The sequence below is a fragment of the Lissotriton helveticus genome, chromosome 3_1 (genome assembly GCF_964261635.1).
Source record: "Lissotriton helveticus chromosome 3_1, aLisHel1.1, whole genome shotgun sequence".
Lineage (NCBI taxonomy): Eukaryota > Metazoa > Chordata > Amphibia > Caudata > Salamandridae > Lissotriton > Lissotriton helveticus.
Window position 1 is genome coordinate 461,547,204 of NC_136061.1, and position 19,661 is coordinate 461,566,864.

Here is a 19,661-nt window from a genome sequence, read left to right on the forward strand (position 1 = left end):
GCCCCCACTGCAGATGATAGATATGAAATAATGGACTCTGAGTGTCTCGGGACCTTGGCCTTCTTACCCCCCTCCTCTGCGTTAGTTAGTTGCTTTCGCTTACCCATTATTGGATGTAAGGGGGTCGGCCGGCCCGTCCTCCTTCTTCCTCGGACAGCCACAGACGGCCCGCCCTTTGCCCGGGCTTAGCCCGGCGCCGCCCGCGATGCGGGAGATGTCAATTAGTTAAATACTCCTGGTGGTGAAGGGAGGGGCTGCCTTGCTGTGCAGATCCCCGCTGGTGTCTGGGGCGAGTAGTCCGTGTCACCAATGTGCCCCCTGCAGCCTCGGGTGAAGCTTATCCCGCAAAGCGGGAGGCGCGAACAGTATTTAAATATCCTGATGGTGAAGGGAGGGACTGCCTCGCTGTGCAGAGCCCCGCTGGTGTCTGGGGCGAGTAGTCCGTGTCACCAATGTGCCCCCTGCAGCCTCGGGTGAAGCGTCTCCCGCGAAGCGGGAGGCGCGAACAGTATTTAAATATCCTGATGGTGAAGGGAGGGGCTGCCTCGCTGTGCAGAGTCCCGCTGGTGTCTGGGGCGAGTAGTCTGTGTCACCAATGTGCCTCCTGCAGCCTCGGGTGAAGCGTCTCCCGCGAAGTAGGAGGCGCGAACAGTATTTAAATATCCTGATGGTGAAGGGAGGGGCTGCCTCGCTGTGCAGAGCCCCGCTGGTGTCTGGGGCGAGTAGTCCGTGTCACCAATGTGCCCCCTGCAGCCTCGGTTGAAGCGTCTCCCGCAAAGCGGGAGGCGCAAACAGTATTTAAATATCCTGATGGTGAAGGGAGGGGCTGCCTCCCTGTGCAGAGCCCCGCTGGTGTCTGGGGCGAGTAGTCCTTGTCACCAATGTGCCCCCTGCAGCCTCGGGTGAAGCGTCTCCCATTTGGAAGCATTTCGGTATGCTGGTATGCATTACTTTTGACTTTCAGTATCTCTTACAGGGACATCTTTATTTAGGCCCTTTGGGGTGCAAGTATACAAAGAGTATGCTTAGTCTTATCGGCTACTTTGAGTTTGCACTTGAGTGGAGTTTTGGACTCTTTTCGGCGGTCTATGTTTCTGACTTGACCGAGATTCCCTCTAGGGCAGTGATTCTCAACGTATGGCCCGGGGACTGCATGGGGCCCTCCTGACCTTTACATGCTGCCCCCTGAGCAGCGGCTGCACTGGGCTGCTGCTTACTCGGCTCAGCACTAACATTAAAAAATATATATATATACAGCAAGCACTTTTTTAAAGTGTAATTGCAGTTAAACAAAAGGAAGTACCTAAGCTCTTAACTTTAGGAACACCTTCATTTTAAAGACCGCAAACGTAAAAATACGATAGACTTAAAAGTCTATTTCAATGTCTAGTAGAACTATTTCACCTTAGTAAATCAAATAATAGCAGTGCATTCAGAAGTATTTTTTTAAAGTGATGATTTTCAAATACGAATTTAGAAACTTTAATGCTCTCCCACACCCCCTCCATCCTGACAACAATGCTATTAGTGATTACATCCAAGCACAGGAGAAAGGTTTGTACAGTACACATACTTAAGTCATGTTTTATGAGATCCTCTTATATGTGATAATGCAGAAAAAGAAGCGAAATTGAAATAAAACAATTGCCCAGGGTCACACAATTTGGTCAAGTGGAGAAGCCTGGATTCATCCCAGAGTTTCACATTGTGAATTGAGTTCAGTCCGTAAAAATACATGCTTTGTTTCCCCAACACCCATTTTACACCCCCCCTCCTTCCCCAGCTGTGGCCCTTGGTCACACCAAAGACCAAACTTTGCAGCCCCTGGGAAAATGTTTGTGAGTACCCTATGCTCTTGGACATTTGTTTTTGATCAGTCTTTCATTAGGTTGCAGAACTTTTAGCTTATTTTGGCATGGTGCACTTTTCTTTGGATGGTGCACAGGCTGGTTTTGTGTAATGGTATTTTCACAGAGTTTCTGCTACCCTATGATGGGGGGTTATACGAGCTTTGCCACACTGTGCGTTTCATGCCTGCCCATCGAATATTTTTCCCTTGATATGCATACCTCTTTCTTGGATTTGTTACATATGTCAGGTTCAATTCACTATTTTGTATTTTTCTGAATACCAATGTTACTGATGGTCACCTACATTTTGGGGGGTTGTGTTTTACCTACTTAGGCTTTTTTGAACATGGTTGTTCCGCGAACACTGATTGCAAGGTTATCTGGGAAGCAGTGTCATAATATTTTAACACTCTGGTGTTAGATATTACGCCCATGACCTCCATTTTTAGAGGGATTTCTTTCTTACGAGAATGTCTGAGATTTCCAGGAGTGAGGTTGCTCTTCCCCTTGCCCAACTGGGCCACGTGTGGTCTGAAGTGTCTGCTGTTGTTGAGGTAGCAAAGTCCTGTTGGTTTCTTTCAGGATTATGGTAGCAACAGCCTCTCAGGATGCTTTCGGTCAGCTAGCATTACCTTGATGCTGAGTCATCCATGTTGTTTATTGAGAGTGCGATCTCTATTCCTTTTTGTTTCTTTCCCCTTTTCTGTTGTATATGTATCATGTTTTTTTTTCAGTTCCATTATATCTATGCGTGTATATAGCATATACATAGGTATATGAGTTTATGCATATTTTGATTTAGCTCTGCTATGTACAATAATGCAAGATATAGTTTAGATTTTTGCGAATTTTTGTGAGATGCAGTTTGCTTCTCTTACCGCTGTATGTTTTATGTATGGTGGTCTGTCATTCTTTGTAGGTGTATATATACATATATATATATATGTGTGTTATGGGTATGAATCTCTATATATGTGGAGCACAAGCTACATAGATTTGGGCATATTTGATCAATATTTATAGCAGGCTCATATCTGCATACTAAACCATCTTTCATCTGTAGGCATTGAGTGACCCTAGTAGTAGTTACCTTGTTTATTAAGGTTTTTTCCAAGGACAGGCTTTGATTTGCTTCAGTTCTTGTACTTGTTTTGGTCTTCCCACTTTGTGAGGAATGTGTTCATTCATCTTAATTCTAATGTGGATGTGTTCTGGAAGGCCTTTTTTCTGAATTTTCTAAGACAGGTTTTCATCAGATACATCTTTGCTGGCGTAGGGAACTGTATTTTACATGGCATTCACTATTGCCTCTGGAAATCCGAGTCCTTTGGCTCACTTTAACCTTTGGGGTCATGTACTACTGTCCTACTGTTGTCTTCTGTCACAGTATTATATCACTACCCTTGGGGCATGGTTTTTCCATGCTTGCAGGTTCGTTTTTACTTACATTGCCTGTGGTCCTTGCCACAGTTATTGTATGGAGCCCATGCTCTTTTTCATCCAATTCCTAAGTATATGTGGTCTCTTGTTAATTTCGACCAGCTGATTCTCATTGAAAACTTTTGTAGGATTAGTTCACAGACCCTCCTTCCGGTTGGGTGTAGCAATGGTATTTAATTAAAAAGTTAAGGAATCTGTGGCTAGATATCTCTATCAGATAAACAAGTTACTTTCCTTTGGTAACGCATTTTCTGGTAGAGACCTAGTCTAGCTGCAGATTCCGTAACGCCCTACCCATCCTCCCCCACTGTGAATGACCTGTAGTATAAGAGGTATTCCCTTTTACAGCCCTGGTTTATGCACCAGTGATCAGTGTTTCACGTAGGTATGTGCTTCGACGAACCATTTGGTATTTCCTTTTAGACATTGTCTGGATATTAACATCCATTCATTTCCGTTTTCTGAATATTGTTTCTAAGATACATTGATCTTTTTTAATACACTGTTTTCACAGTGAGTTTCTAGAGTTGCTCTGTGTTTCACAGATGAAACTGACCTACGCACGCCACAACCAGTCGACATCATCATGAAGTCGTACAATGCCATACTCCGACGCGCAGAGCTACTACTGAATTTTTTTTGCATCCAGACTGGTGCCAGGAGAGAATGCAAAAGTTTAGGAATCTGCGGATAGACTATCTTTAACAGATAGTGCGGTACAGTGCGGACCGTAGGTAAGTAACTTGCTCATCAGTGCAAGTGTTTTCCAGCTGTCTTACTTTTATATTTCCCTGCTCCCCCATCAATCAATCAATCAATCAATCAATCAGAGTACTTGTAAAGCGCGCTACTTACCCGTAAGGTTCCCAAGGCGCTGAGGGGAGGGGGGATGCTGCTACTGCTCGAAGAGCCAGGTCTGGAGTAGCCTCCTGAAGGCGAGAAGGTCTTAGGTCTGCCGTATGTGGGTAGGGAGGGTGTTCCAGGTCTTGGCGGCGAGGTAGGAGAAGGATCTGCTGCCGGAGGTCGTTCGTTGGATGCGGGGGACAGCTGCGAGGGCAAGGCTGGGGGAGCGGAGTTGGCGGGTGGGGGTGTCAACTATTCAGGTAGGCTGGTCCGGCGTTGTGGAGTGCTTTGTGTGCGTGGGTGAGGAGCTTGAAGGTGATCCTCTTGTCGACGGGGAGCCAGTTTAGGTCTCTCAGGTGGGGGGTGATGTGGCTGCGGCGGGGGACGTTGACAATCAGTCGGGCGGAGGCGTTTTGGATGCGTTGGTGTTTGGCTGGGATTCCTGCATACAGTACGTTGCCGTAGTCCAGTCTGCGGCTGACGAGGGCCTGTGTCACCGTTCTTCTTGTTTCGGTGGGGATCCATTTGTAGATCCTGCGGAGCATGTGGAGGGTGTTGTAGCAGGAGGAGGAGACGACGTTGACCTGCTTCGACATGGAGAGGTAGGAGTCGAGGATGAATCCTAGATTGCGTGCATGGTCGGTGGGTGTTGGTGCTGTTCCCAGTGTGGTCGGCCACCAGGAGTTGTCCCAGGCTGAGGGGGTGGGTCCGAGGATGAGGTTAAGCTTCCTCATCCAGTCTGCAATGGCCTTCATTCCCTCGTTGAGGTTGGTTTTGGCGGTGCGTGGGTCCTTGGTGAGGGAGAGGATGAGCTGGGTATCGTCGGCGTAGGAGATGATGTTGAGGTTGTGATGGCGGGCCACTTGTGCGAGGGGGGTCCATGTAGACGTTGAAAAGCGTCGGGCTGAGGGATGAGCCCTGGGGGATGCTCATGTCACTCTTTGTCTGCCCCTGTGCTTCTCCCTGCCACGGTAATGTGCTTGCCCTCATATGCTTCTCTCCTACTTATTTTTCTCACCCGTGTACTTCTCCCCTGCTCCACTTTACCCTCTCTTGTCCGTTTGCCCCACATTCTACGTTCCTCTCGCTCTGTTTGCTTCACTTTCCATGCACTGTGTTGCTTTCACACACCTGCGCCCCTGTGTTACTTCTCCCTCCCTATGCTGCTTCTCCCTGCCCTCCTTTTGATTCCCCACCCCTGTCTGTGATTTAACCCCCCCTTCCTGGTTCCCCACCCTTGTCTGTGATTTAACCCTCCCTTTCAGGTTCCTTCCCTCCCCACTTATGCTACTTTTTTTCTTATGCTTTGGCTTGTAAACTTGGATTGCTAATCAAAAAGGGGAAAAAAGCACTTTTGTTATTTTGTTGGCATGCTCATGCTTGGCACATGAGCCTACGAAATTACGCAGCTGACTGCATCATTGGCTTTTGTATAACTTTTTTTAGCCATGTTGTGCAGCATTGGTGATGCTGTACAAAGATGAGACCGAATGGCTTTGATGGTGCGTGTTATGTTTTAATAGCTGCTTCCTCATCCCATATGAATAATTTACATATCTACTGTTGGCACACTGAAACAAGCATTTACAATGCAACGGTTTCGCCTTTGGAAAAGTTTGAGCTATTGGCATTGTAAATTACAACATTTGTATGTATGTGTTGGTTTTGAAAACAGATAAATAAATGGCATTGTCATTTACATTGCCAATAGCTCTAACTTTTCCAAAGGCGAAACCGTTGCATTGTAAATGCTTGTTGTTTATGCACTCGCTTCTAATCAGACTTTGCAACCCGTCAGGTTCCAATACTGGTGGGGACATATCTATCATTCATCCTTCCAAGCTCGACCAAATAAGTATATTTAAGTATCAAACACGTGTTCTTCACAGTGAGGCATCATGGCATTCTGCAGCAGCAAGCGCTACATTTATAAAGAAAAGCGCTACTACTCATCACTGACATCACCCAAAGCAGCATAGCAAAATGAAGGACTCAGAAATGAAAACATACTTCCTTCTGCACGGCGTGCTATGAATAATGAATCACAATAACAACAACGCAAACGCTTTCACCACAGGCGGTCGCCAAGCAGCGCAAACACCCAACTGTTCTCAATGGGGAGGTTAGGGGTTTGGGGAGTGGGCAATGGACGGCTGGGCAGGTGCCCTGTCGGCCACCTATGAGCCTTGTTTCATGGGAAATCCTCCTCGTCACGAAGGGACAATCACCCCATCTGAAGACTGGGAGCGCTACAGAGATTCACACACAAAGCTAGCACCGCAAACCTTATCAATCCACGCAGCCCACCACATATTGTCCACTATGTGACCAGGAAACCACGTTTGTCTCAAACAGCAGGCACCAGAATCCAGTGCCCTGTGTTCGTAAAAGATTGTGCGGGGACACATCCTAACAAAAACATGCGGCTTCCTTTTGTTCCGAAGCACAACACGGGGGGTGGGTTACCTGCGGGGAAGGGGGTCTCAGCTTGTCCGCAGCACTGAAGGCGCCCTCATAGCAGCGAGGCTGGGGATGCGGCCACGACTCCGGCTCCGTCGACCCTCGACCGCACTGCTGAATGGAATGAAGCGAGGGGGAGCGGGCGATGCGTCCGCCTCCTCCGCTACCAGCCAGGCAATAATTGCTCTGACAGGCAGATCTCAGCCCAGCTGTTGGGCAAGATGTCAGAGCGGAGCGATCTACCAATGGCAGAAAGAGCCCCCCGCCCCGGTTCTGCCTGTCCAACACATCAATGGAACGGCCTCCATTCAGGAAGCTCTTAAGGGGGCAGGGCACGTCTTCCCGCTGCCAGGCAACAGCTGATGCTGCAGCGGCGAGGATGGGAGTACCAGTTTGCCTGCCTGCCAATATAACCGTAAAAGAGTTGCCAATTTTAATGCTGTGAAGTGGCAAAGAACAAGATTGGAAAAAAAGTTTTAAAATTACAAGAATACATTTATTTACATAGATGTGAGATTACATTGTGCTGTTCAAACGTCTGCCACTGTTAGTGAATGGCAGTCTGCTGGGGATGGACGGGTCGTGCTCCGCAGGCTTTTCCCTCTCTGTCCGTCGCACGCTTTACTTCTGGACAGCAGCTGATTACAAGGAAACGAAAGCAGTGATGCCAGGTGCTCTGGTGTGACTAGTGCGTAGGGCAGGATTTCCCGCACTCTAAACTGTCGGCGCTTATTCTCTGCCAGTCTGTACTCAGCCCGTCGCCGACCCCCGCCTCTGGTGTACTGGTGCTGGTAAGTGGGCTCGTTAAAGCTTCGCCATGCGAGGAGAGGGGACCTCAATTTATGGAAATACTGTGAGAGTGCGCTGTTCCCACTCTGTCCTATTTGTATTTTTTTTTAAAATGCATTTTTATATAGCGTGGACTTTACCCAAAGCTGCCAGAGCGCCTTCCAATAGAATTAAGTACGTTACATAAGGAGATTTACATATTTACACGTTGCAAATACCATTGGGATAGTTGAGAAAGTAAAAGAAAATAAGAGGTGGCAATCACAAATTAAACAAGTCAGGTCCCGGGCCGGCCAGCCAATCACAGCGCGGCCTGGGGAATGACATCACGGGGGTGTCCCGGGCCGGCAGCCAATGACAGCGCTGCCAGGGACAAAGGGGCGGGACTTAAAAAAAGTCCCAGAAACGCCCCCGAATCGTGTTTTCACGAGAAAGCGTGATTGGCAGCCTCTGTCTCCCAATGGCTAGCCTCCATTTATGGAGCTAGCCAATGGTAGACAGAGGCTGAACCAAAGTACATATGTAGAATCATGAGGTTTCGCCGTGGGCGGGGCAACTGCTACGCAGTTGCCAACGCCCAGGGCGAAACCTAAAAAGGTTATATAATTGACACGCTAATAATGAGGACAAGGGATCGAATATTGATCGCCTTGAAACAGAAACTGTAATATCTTCTACTTTCGATAACAAATTTGTTAAATATTTGGTGAATTGTTAACTGACTTCAGCTGTTCAGTTTCCATTCGTCTCACACAACCTTATGTTCTTGTTCTTCTAGACGAATTGGATGTGGGTGATAAACAGAAAAAACAGCTGGTTAACCCTCATGTTGAACTCCGTAAGTAAAATCGCATTATTTTGTGTTGTTGCAATGCATAGTTATTTCTAGTTTTAGTTATTATTCAGTTACCTCATAGATGTGGTGTAAATCACATCCCTCTCTAGTTCTGATACGTTAAAAGAGGTTAAACTGTTGTGAGACTAGTTAAAAATGTATGTGGTAGGAAAAAGGTGCATCTTTTTTGGTATGTATTTTTCTTTTTATTGATGTGTAATACTCTAACCGTTTTATTCTGCTTCTTAAATGCATTTTAGATTTTGAAACTTTTTGTGAATTAATTTTTGATGGTTCTTCATCCTTTGTTCACTTCTGTGTCATCTACACGTAGCAGTGCTGATGAGTAATCACTTATGCACACCCTAATCTTAGTGTACAGCTCATGGACCTATGAATAAGACTGACTTTATTTCACATCTTCTTAAGTGCAGAAAAGCTTTTTCTGGAAATGAAAGATGAAGTGACCTGAGTGCAGAGAGTGAGTTTTCACGCATTTGTTAGAATCAAATGCTTCTTACATTGTGAGTCTCAAGGCACTGGCCCACAATACAGCAATCAGTGTGACACATTAATTCAACTCCAGCAAAGATAATGAGAAAAATCCAGATTTATGCATACTAGGGTTCTTCAATACGTTGTTTCAGAAATGGGAACTGCCCATTCTCCAACATTGGATCTTTTATATATTCACATGCTTAAATCATTAGCTGTTGTCAGGCTAGAAATCCCCCTGTGCATTAACATAGCAATATACTGTGTAAAATATACAGCATACAATATACAGTGTAAAAAAAGGCCAAAGGCCTGAAACAACATAGTATCTTTAGTGGCACATCCACCTCATTTGAAAGAACCCACACTTCAGCCAATGAGGTGGAAGCTTAAGCTCTCCTACTCCCCCTAAAGTCCACCTTAGCTCAGATGCTTACCGCTCGTTTTGTAAGATCTGAAAGAGACAAGTTAGTGATAGATTCCTTACCTTTTTTTTTTTGTATTTTTTTTTTTGAAAAAACCTTTATTGGTGACATGGAAGGCGTGCACAGCTACTTGCCTACAACCTGTTTCTGCAGGCCGGCAGCAATCAAAGTTCAAGTAGGAATGCAGGTTTACGAAGCAGGGGAGAGGAGTAACACTTTAAACACAGCATGACGCCTACAACCCAGTGCGCCGGCCGCGATGTAAAGGTTTCGTCACCCGTCTATAGTTGCTGCAACAAGCCTATGAGTCAGCAGAGTACGATCGTACATTTTCAACATGAGGTTTCATTTAACATATAGAACAAACCAAAAAGGTCAACAGAAACCTTCCCCACCCTCGATATCCAACAAATAAGAAGAGTGTGCGCGGTGTCTGGAAGTGAAAAGGCACATGTTCCCACCGGTCCACGGCGGGGGGGGGAGGGACAGTCTATGATCCAATCGAGGCTAAAATAGTACGTGACGTGAAGAGCGCAACGCCATGTGTGACATGCAGGTGTATGGCAAAGTTAAACCAGTTACAGGGATGGATGCCTTCCAGCTATCGGCAAAGGGGGTTGGGGGGGAATGGCAGGTACAATGCATGAACTAGTCCCCTAAGGTGGTATGTTCTGCCTAGTGCTCCATGCTCCCCACCGATGTGACAAGCTCCCAAGCGGTCTAAAAGTAGGGCTGTGCCCCGGGTAAGTGGGCGGGGGGGGGCTGACACTGCCGTCTCCCAACGACGAGGCATCAGGGCCCGATTTAGAGATAGGGAACAGGCCAGTCTAGTCTACGTCTCCGCTGCTACCCGCCTCCGAGGCGTCTGCATACTGCAAGGAGCGGAGATATGTGGTCAGGGGACCCCAGAGGTCGTTTGGGCGTGACTTTTGTGGGAGTAGATCGGCATATGTATGTAGATGTTCCTGCCACGTCGACATAGTCGACAGCCATGTCTTGAATTTGTCTTGAATTTGGGCGCGCGGCCCCTACCCCAGCAGCATGCCCCATGTCGCTTGGCTAATAGGAAGCCCAGCGCAGAAAACTTCCGATGAGCCTTGATCACCGGAGACGACAGGCCCAACAGAGCGATCCTAGGACAGGGCGCGACAACCACGCCAATCATGTCAGACATTGCCTTAAATATTTCTACCCAGTACGTTGCCACAGCCGGGCACGACCAGGCCAAGTGGAAAAAATCCGCTCCCTCGCGCCTACATCGCAAGCATCTATCGTTATCCCGGAGACCAAAGCGGAATAGTTTAGCAGGGGTATGATAGAGTCGGTGCAAGTATTTAAAATGCGCCAACCGCAGCCGCGCGTTTCCCGTAACCGTGTTTATGTGTGAACAGCATTCTTCCCATTGTTCTTCTGACATTGGCTCGTCTAGATCCCCGTCCCAGTCTCTACACGCTCTGAGCAGCGGGGGGGAGGGGGAGGCTTGTGCATGTTTGTACAACATAGATACCACGTGTTTCGGGGACTCAGATTGAAGGAGAGCGTGTAGAGGCGCCACAGTGTCCGGTTCATCGGGGAAATTGGGTGTGACTGCCTTGACGTTCTGGCGCAACCGAGTATAGAGGAATGTATCCATGATTGAAGGGGTGGAGTCCCCAAAGAAGTGAGTCGACGTGCGGAACTTCCCTTGAAGATACAGATCCCCCCAGGTGTGGGCCGCACACTTCGTAAGCAGTTTACGGCCTATCTCCTCGCAGGCGACGCTCAACCTGGGATCATACGCCGATGGCATACATGGCGAGTATAAGAACTCAATCCCCATCTGAGCAGAAATGCGATTCCAGGCTTGTACCGTGCAATCCACCGTGGTAGGGTCTTGCTCTGTAGCTCGGGACGGGGCGTAAAGATACCCCGATGGCTGAGCCGGTCTCATATAACCGTCCTGTACCGCCAGGTGAGCCATGAAGGGAGGAGGATGGAGCCAGTACACAGCGAAGTGCCCTTGGGCGCAGTCGTAGTAGCGCTGAAAATTCGCGCCTTGATGATAGGGCAACATGAGCGTCTTGAGGCCGAGCCTAGCCTGCTTGCCCCCCCAAATTAGTCTAGACAGCTGGGAATTAAGGGCGCAAAAGAAGTAAGCACCTGGATTATAAGGTATATTAGTAAATAAATAAAGGAGCTTGGGGAGGACCACCATCTTAATTAGGGAAATACGTCCCGCCATCGACAGTGGGAGATGGATCCATTTAGTGATGGTGTCAGACAGCTTGTCTATAACCGTACCATAGTTAGCTCGAATGAGGGCTTCGCGGTTCCTAGTCACTATTATGCCTAGGTACTTTATTTCATCAGCCTCCCTCATCAGAGGGTAATCCAGAGGGAAGGGGACGGTCTTATCCGTCAGGGGAAACAGAGCTGATTTCGACCAGTTGATCTGAATCCCGGATATGGCTCCGAATTTGGTTATCTCGCGCAGTAGAGGGTTGAGGTTCTCCTGCAGTTTGTCTACATACAAGGTCATGTCATCCGCATACAATGCAATGAGCAACTGCCTTTCCGGGTAGATTAAGGAACGGTGGTTGTGGTGTTGCCGGAGTTTGGCCGCTAGGGGTTCAATGGCAATCGCAAAAAGAACCGGCGAGAGCGGGCAGCCCTGCCGGGTACCCCTGTGGATCACGAATGGGGCAGACTGGGAGCCATTCAGCAGTATCGTGGCCTGAGGTCTGCAGTACAGCAGTCGGATCCAATCGAGGAAGGAAAAGGGGATTCCCATCCGTTCCAAAAGAGCTAGTAAGTAGTCCCACTCTAGGGAGTCGAACGCCTTAGTTGCGTCTAGGAAAATGGCGGCCGCCTCACAGCGAGGGTTAATGTCCTGCAGGACAGCCTGAAGGGTGCGTAGGTTGTGCGACGTCGCCCTGTTGGGGACAAACCCAGCCTGGTCTGGCAAGACCAACCGCTCCATCAGTAAATTAAGGCGCGTCACGAGTACTTTCGACAGGATTTTCACGTCAGTATTGAGTAAGGACAGCGGCCTATAAGAGTCACAGTGCTCTGGAGGCTTGCCCGGTTTCAGCAAGGAGGCTATGAGAGCTTCCCGCATAGTGGCCGGTAAGGCGCCTTCTTCAAGGGCAGAGTAGTAAACCTGCTTCAGTAGAGGAGCAAGCAGATGTATATAGGCCTTGTAAAAGTCAATGGGCAGCCCATCCGATCCTGGCGCTTTGCCGGATTTCATAGACATAATGGCGTCTTTTATTTCGTCAAGCTCGAGTTCATGATGTAAAAACTTCTGTTGAGTGGGGCCTAACCACGCGACTGCAGTGTCGTCAAGATAAGTCTGCAGGTCAATGGGAGACATCCGGTGGGAAGCATAGAGAGAAGAGTAGTGAGCAGTAAGGATACGCAGTTGTTCCTTGAGTTCTCTCTGTGGGACCCTATGTTCGTCCAGAAGGGTCGCGACATAGTTCGAAAATTTCTGGGGACTAACCGCGAAGGCAAGAGTCCTGCCGGGCCTATCCCCCTCGCCGTATAGGCGCGCCGTGTATGGTTTCCCAAGGAACTTGCATTCCCTCTCCGCCGCTTCCGCGTATTCATTAAGCTTCTCTCTGAGGAGGGCCTTAGGTGCATGCCCTTGCGGATCACGGGTCACGTCGCGTTCAAGGACTCGGAGCTCAGTTTCTAGTTTGCGCAGCTCGCCACGAAGCGACTTAAGGACTCCTCCTCCCTTCGCAATGCACCACCCTCTAACAGTGACCTTAAAGGCCTCCCCCACCGTCGTGAAAGATGGTACGGAATCCGCATTTCGCTCGAAAAAGTCCTGTATGTCCAGTTCCAGTTCCCCCCTGAACGCCAAGTCGGTGAGGTGTGCGGGATTGAGGCGCCAGCTTAGATACGGGGAGACCTCAATGGGAATGCTTAATGTAAGGAGGACTGGCGAGTGATCTGAGAACGTTCTAGCAAGGTGAAGAGCACCCCCCAGCCAAGGTAGAAGGCCGGCTGATAGGAACACGTAATCCAGCCTTGCCCATGTGGAATGAACCGCTGAGTGGTGGGTTCCCTGTCTCAGAGAGGGGTGTAGGTGCCTCCATGCATCAATGTAGTGGTGTTCCTCGATAAGTTGAGATAATGTACGTTGGGTATGTGTGTAGTGGATGGGTTGAGGGTGGGATCTATCCCGGCACGGTTCCAATGCCGTGTTGAAGTCGCCTCCCAATATGACGTGGCGTATGCCCAGTGTTTGAATCCTACCCCAGAGCGTAAGGAGTGCGGACGTGTCATCAGTATTAGGGCCATAATAACAAGCAAGAAGGACAGTGTGTGAGTGTAGCGTCCCCCATATCAAGCAATACCTCCCCTCCGGGTCAGACTCAGTACCAGCTGGTATAAATCGCATCCCCCTTCGAACCACGATTGTCACTCCCCTAGCATAGTTAGAAAAAGAGGAGAACACCTTGCTAGAGGCCCATCTAGATGCAAACAAAGGGGAGCTATCAGGTCGTAAGTGAGTTTCCTGAAGCATGGCGACAGATACCCCCTGCCTATCCAAATACCCCAAAATGTGCCTCTTCTTTCGCGGGTCATTCAGCCCCCGAACGTTCCATGTCACCAGGCGGAACTGCTGCGTCGGTTGCTGCGCATTCACGTCACCCATTCAGCAAAGTGAAAATATGTGTAGCGTATTTGTACCTCAGTACGGATCACATCCATATCAAATGCAAGAAAACAACAGTTCCCTCCCGGTCCCCCCCTGACTGTCCAATCCCCCCCCGGAGCCGTAGCTCAACACTCATGACAGCATGAAATTGGAGTATCGACCCACCCACAACGGCAACCCCAACTAGCCGTGCATTGATTCCCCACCCTTCCACCCTGAACCAAACCCCAACTAGAACAAAAATCGAAAAAATTACTGCAGAAACCTCCGCCCTTAGAAGGGGAGAGGAGTTTTGGGGAACACCCATTGGGGGTCTGAACTAGGGGCACCGGCCCTGCCAACCACCTCTCTACTCACACCCACATACAACCAGGGTAACCCCGGTCGGTGCTGCGGGACGGAGGTGGTCTAGTGAGCACTCAGTATATACTTAGACCAGCAATACGTGAAACAAAGCAAAGACCTCACCGGGATAAACAGGAATCAGGTCACATGGAGCAAGTGAACAGGGGACAATTGACTCTGAGGTGCAACCAAACAGTGCAACATGTTAGTCCTGTTGCGATAGTGGCGAATGCGACCTGGAGCGCCGACGAGTTGATTCCTCCCTGTGCTGATCCTTCTTGCACTGCTTAAGAAAGTCCTCCACCTGCTGCGGATTTTGAAAAAAGTGGTGCTTGCCCTAGTGGGAGATTTTTAGTTTTGCCGGGTACAGCATGGCATAGGGGATCTCCTGGGTTTGCAGTTTCTTTTTGACCCCTGCGAATTTGCGCCTGGCTTCCTGGACCGTGGTAGTGAAGTCAGGGAATAAGGAAAGCGTTGTGTTTTCATAATGTACTGTTTTCAGTTCCCTTGCACGTCGCAACACCACATCTCGGTCCCTGTAATTAAGAAATCGTGCTATGATGGGCCTCGGTGGGGCTCCGAGGGGAGGGGGAGCGGCCAAGGACCTGTGGGCCCTCTCGACAATGAGGTGTGGGGAGAATGATTCCTTTCCAAACAGTTCCACAACTAGGTTCTCAACAAAGATCTCCATTTTCCCCGTGTTGGTGGTCTCCGCAAGGCCTAGAATTCGGACGTTGTTACGGCGCGATCTCGCCTCCAAATCCTCATTCTTGTCCGCTATGATTTTAAGCAGCCTGTCCATTTGGTTGAGCTGCGACAGGAAGAGGTAGCTCCGTCCTCCAAACCCGAAATTCTATCCTCAGCCTCCTTTAGAAGAGAGCCATGATGTTCCAACTTGGCCACCACGCTGTCCATGCGTGTATTGATGGTGTCAATTTTAGAGTCGATAGACAATAGGCTTTGTTTCATGCCCAGCAAAAGTGTTTTACAGTCTTCCTCCTGGGGGTCCGAGGTCGAAGGGCTATCTCCCCCCTCCGGCGCCGTGTTGGTGGTCTTCTTAGATTCGAATGGAATTTTCGACTACCGAGCATCATTGCGTCCCATGGCGCGCCTCGGTGTCTGCGACACTGCAGCGGAGGGGGACGCCAGTTCTCAGGAAAGTATAGGCGTGAGGGGGGGGGGGTATTGGACCAAGCCAGAAGGTAACAATAGCCTGCTGAAGGCGCGACTGCTGCGGGATGCAAATGACAGGGCAAAGTAGGCAACGAGGGCTGATGGTGCCTCAAGAGGAGCCAATGTCAGGGATGTGAGCAAGGCAGTGAGAAAAAGGTCCCCCCCTCGCAATTCGAGTAATGGCGGTAAGACTCCTGAGGAATTGAGCGGAGAGCGCAGTGAGGAGTATGGAGCCAGCACCGTCCGTCCAGAAGCAGTGTCCAGCGAGCCCCAAGTACACAAGGAGGACGTAGATGCTAGACGCCGCCTAGAGAGCAGCCGCAGCAAGTAGCAGGTCACACGTCAAGATGGCCGCGGAGTCGGCCTCTATGGCAGTCAAAATGGAGGTCGATCGCTGCTCAGATAGGGGGGGGGGGGATCTGGTCACCGAAACAACGTCGCGGCACTGGGTAAAGATAGGCGCCTCGGCTCACCACGGGTTTCGCTCAGCAATACCCCCTCCAGCGTCCTCAATCGTGTCCCGGAGCAATGTCGTGCTACTGGACGGGGGGGGCCAGGCGCCGCAGATCAGCACGCACACCAGGGCTCACTCCACAGCCGATCCCGGCAAAGGCGCTTGGCAGGCTGCAGTAAGCAGGGAGGTCAGCAGCCCAGGGTGGGCGAGAGGACACGGAGGTCAATCGCTGCCAGCCAGTGGGGGGTGGGGGGAGGGACGCCCAGCGAGGACCCTGTCCCCGGTATGGGGTCGCAGCAACGGGCCGAGATGGGTGCCGCTTCTCCGCACAGGCTTCGCTCAGTGTCTCGGAACGGCAATAGCGTGATCCCTGACGGAGGCAGCCAGACACCACAGGTTCGCGCGCACATACCAGGGTTCACTCCGCAGCCAGTCTCAGCGAAGACGCATGGCAGGCAGCAGTTTGCAGTGGAGTCCTCAGCTCAGGGGGGATGGCGGGAAAGCTCGCACCTTCAGGCAGGAGGGTAGTGATCTCCTCCACTAAGCCGGCCCCCCCGACCAGGTGCAGGACAGCGAAGCAGGATACGCGCCACTCGCTAGCTGGAGCACCTCCGACTAGGCTCCGAGCCCCGGGCTGTCCTATTCGGAGTGCCCGGGAGGGTGGAGCTTCAGGAGAGCGTGAGGCACCGCTCACAGGTACCGGGCCAAGTTTCTCCGGCTCTGAAGGTGCGACGCGGGAGATAGTGACACCGGAGCGTGTCTCATAACCAGGCGCGTCCGATACCACTTAGTACGAGGCAGTTCAGATGGTCAGGATGGCAGGAAGGATGGGATTAGGCTCAACTGGGCGAGAGCCTCACTGCAGTGCGGCCATCTCGGTCCGGCGCCACCTAGCGCCCCCATAGATTCCTTACCTTAGAACATGGGTACTCGCAAACTTTCTCTCTGGGGTCAAATTGTGTGGTTTGTGTTGGAGGGCCGCACTGGTGGGGGCAGGGTCAGTGGGGGAGCGGCGGGGCTAGAGCAACAAAAAAAAACTGTGACTAAGTAAGTTACTAAGTAAATGTTTATTGTTTAGTTAATTAAAACCATAACAATTTAAGACAAGAAAGTAGCAAAAGAGAAAAAGACCGATGTTATAAAGACGAGTTAATAGAAGAATTATATAATACATTCAGTTCATCTCATCTTAAAACTTCTAAAATGCATTAATAGCTAAAATTCAGTGCAGTGGATTTGTCCATTTTCCTCATTTGCCGAGGTTCAGACCCTTTTAGCTTAACTTCGTGAATGCTTTGAGGAATTTAATCAGTCTACCTGTGACAATGAGGTTGAACACAGGTCCCTGCAGCGGACGCCTTTGTCCACTGAGCCACCAGACCCGGCATTGACACATCTCTCTCTCTCTCTCTTTCTCTCTCTCTCTCTATCTCTGTCTCCCTCCCTCTGTCTCTCTCCCTCCCTCTGTCTCTCTCCCTCTCTCTCCCTGTTTCTCCCTCTGTCTCCCGCACTCTCTCCCTCTGTCTCCCTCTGTCTCCCTTACTCGGTCTCACTCTGTCTCCCTCCCTCTGTCTCCCTCACTCTGTCTCCCTCACTCTCCCTCACTTTCCCTGCCTCACTCTGTCTCCCTTTCCCTCCCTTCCCTTCCCTCCCTCACTCTGTCTCCCTTTATCTCCCTCACTCCGTCTCCCTTTCTCTCCCTCATTGTCTCCCATTCCATCCCTTTCCCTCACTCCCTCCCTATCTGTCCCTTTCCCTCCCTTCCCTCCCTCCCTTTCCCTCTCTCCCTTTCCTTCTCTCCTTTTCCCTCCCTCCCTTTCTCTCCCTAACTTTCCCTCCCTCCCTTTCTCTCACTTTCCCTCCTCCCCTTTCTCTCCCTTTCCCTCCCCCTTTCTCTCCCTTTCCCTCCCTCCCTTTCTCTCCCTTTCCCTCCCCCTTTCTCTCCCTTTCCCTCCCTCCCTTTCCCTCACTCTCTCTCCCTTTCCCTCCGTTACTTTCTCTCTCCCTCCTCCCCTTTCTCTCCCCCACTTTCTCTCCCTTTCCCTTTCCCTCCCTCCCTTTCTCTCACTCTACCTCCCTCTGTCTCCCTCTGTCATCTCACCCTGCCTGTGTGTGCCCGGGCTGAGTCAGCTTCCCCCGCGAGCACACAGCCGCACCCGAGCACTTCTCAGGTCTTTAAAATACCTTTTCCAATGTTAATCAGCCTTTGTGGTATGTCACCTCTTCGCCCCTGGAGCTCCACTCTCACTGGTCGCCCGGCCGCCACAGAGCAGCAGTGGTAACCGGCAGTGTTTGCAGTGGCAGTGTAAAACATGGATATAATGTCTGATAATGCGGGCCCCCAGAGAAGGCTTGCCGGGCCGCTGGCGGCCCGCGGGCCATACTATGAGTACCCATGCCTTAGAATAACGCCAAGCTGGATCCGGAAAAGTTTTTCTGCTTAGCAGTACATCTGTGCGCCAGTAGGTGGCATCCTGCGGCTCTGCATCCGTCACTGGCGCCGAGATGACGTTACAGAGTGTAATTAGGCACCACCCATGCGCGTTCTTTCTTTTTCCGCACTGAAAGCGTAGATCGGGTTTGAGCACAGACCTCAGTCATTTTTTGACCACTTTTTTTAGACTTTTTGTCTCCTTTTCTTGTCTCCTGGTGCACGTAGGGATGCCCGGTTTTAGGTTTTGTGGGTCGTGCCACCGTAATATGTCGGTGGCGGACACCCATGATGTCTGCCTCTACTGCCTGGAGCATGACCATGATTCCCGGGATTGTCAGGACTGCCGTGCCATTGCCCCGAAGGCATTACGGGAGCGGCGGCAGAAGTTGCTGGAGGTCCGGCACTCCTTTCACTCTAAGTCTTTACCTTCAGATACCTGTAAGCGACACCATAAAAAGAAGTTGAAGAAGCGTGTTCGCTCACCGACGTCCCCACGTCGCTCTCCAGAGGCGGACGTGGGAGACAGGGGCTCCGCCCCTGCGGCTCCTCTGGAGCCTGGGAGTCCCACGGCCTCCCCGCTGAACCCGGGTCCGTCGGCGACTCCCGAACAGGTACAAGAGTTTCTTGCTGCCATGGACCGCCTCTTTAGGCCTCGGGATCCCGCGGGTTCGCCTGCGGGCCTGGTGGTCCCGTGTCCCGATCCTGTTGGCCCGGCGGCACCGCCTCTGGCTCCAGCCCCGGAGCCACTGAATGCAGTGCCCTTGGCTCTGGCCACAGCGCCTCAAGATGCAGCACCGCTGGCTCCGGCGCCGCCGCATTTTGTTCTGGCCTGGGATCCACGTTGGGATGCGGCTCCGGCGCGACCCCGGCTGGCGCCCCTTCTGGCGCCGCCGCGGCCGGCTCCTTCTACCCCGGACGAGGACTGGGACGCTCCGAGGACCCCCTTGCACGCAGTGTGACTCCGAGCAGGATTGGGTGGATGACCTTCATGATGTGTCTTCTGACCCGGGGTTTGCCTTACCTCCCCCTTCAATGGAGGAAGGCGCTTCCTATACTATGGTGCTACGTCGAGCCGTGGAGGCTCTCCATCTTGACCCTCCTACAGTGCCCCTTAAGACCAACCTCCTTCTGAAGGTGCTCCAGACGGCGTCTACGTCGTCGGAGCGGCTGCTCCTGTTCAATGAGGCCCTTGCTGAAGTCCTCTTGGGTACTTGTTTGCGGCTGGCCCCAGGGGCCCCAGTGGATAAAAACGTTGTTATGCATCATCGCCTGGCGCCTGGTGAACCCGCCTTCTTGACCACTCACCCCATGCCTGAGAGCCTGGTCATTCAAGCCTCAACATCGCAGAGTGCCTTTCCCTCGGCTCTGCAGGATAAGGACTCTAAGAGGCTGGACCAATATGGGAAGAGGTTGTTCTCCTCGGCCAGTTTGGGGTTGAGGTCGGTTAATACCGCCTGCTTATTGGGCCGT

General features: G+C 50.9%; 1 protein-coding gene across 5 annotated transcripts in view; it reads left to right on the top strand.

The window, feature by feature from the left end:
* PIKFYVE (phosphoinositide kinase, FYVE-type zinc finger containing) overlaps positions 1 to 19,661 on the top strand; it is a 2,266,845-nt gene that overhangs the window by 1,934,583 nt on the left and 312,601 nt on the right. For all 5 annotated transcript variants that reach the window (XM_078680343.1, XM_078680347.1, XM_078680342.1 and 2 more), the window contains one exon: positions 8,161 to 8,220. In XM_078680343.1, the coding sequence (XP_078536469.1) occupies positions 8,161 to 8,220 (60 nt within the window). The remainder of the gene's footprint in view (positions 1 to 8,160; positions 8,221 to 19,661) is intronic.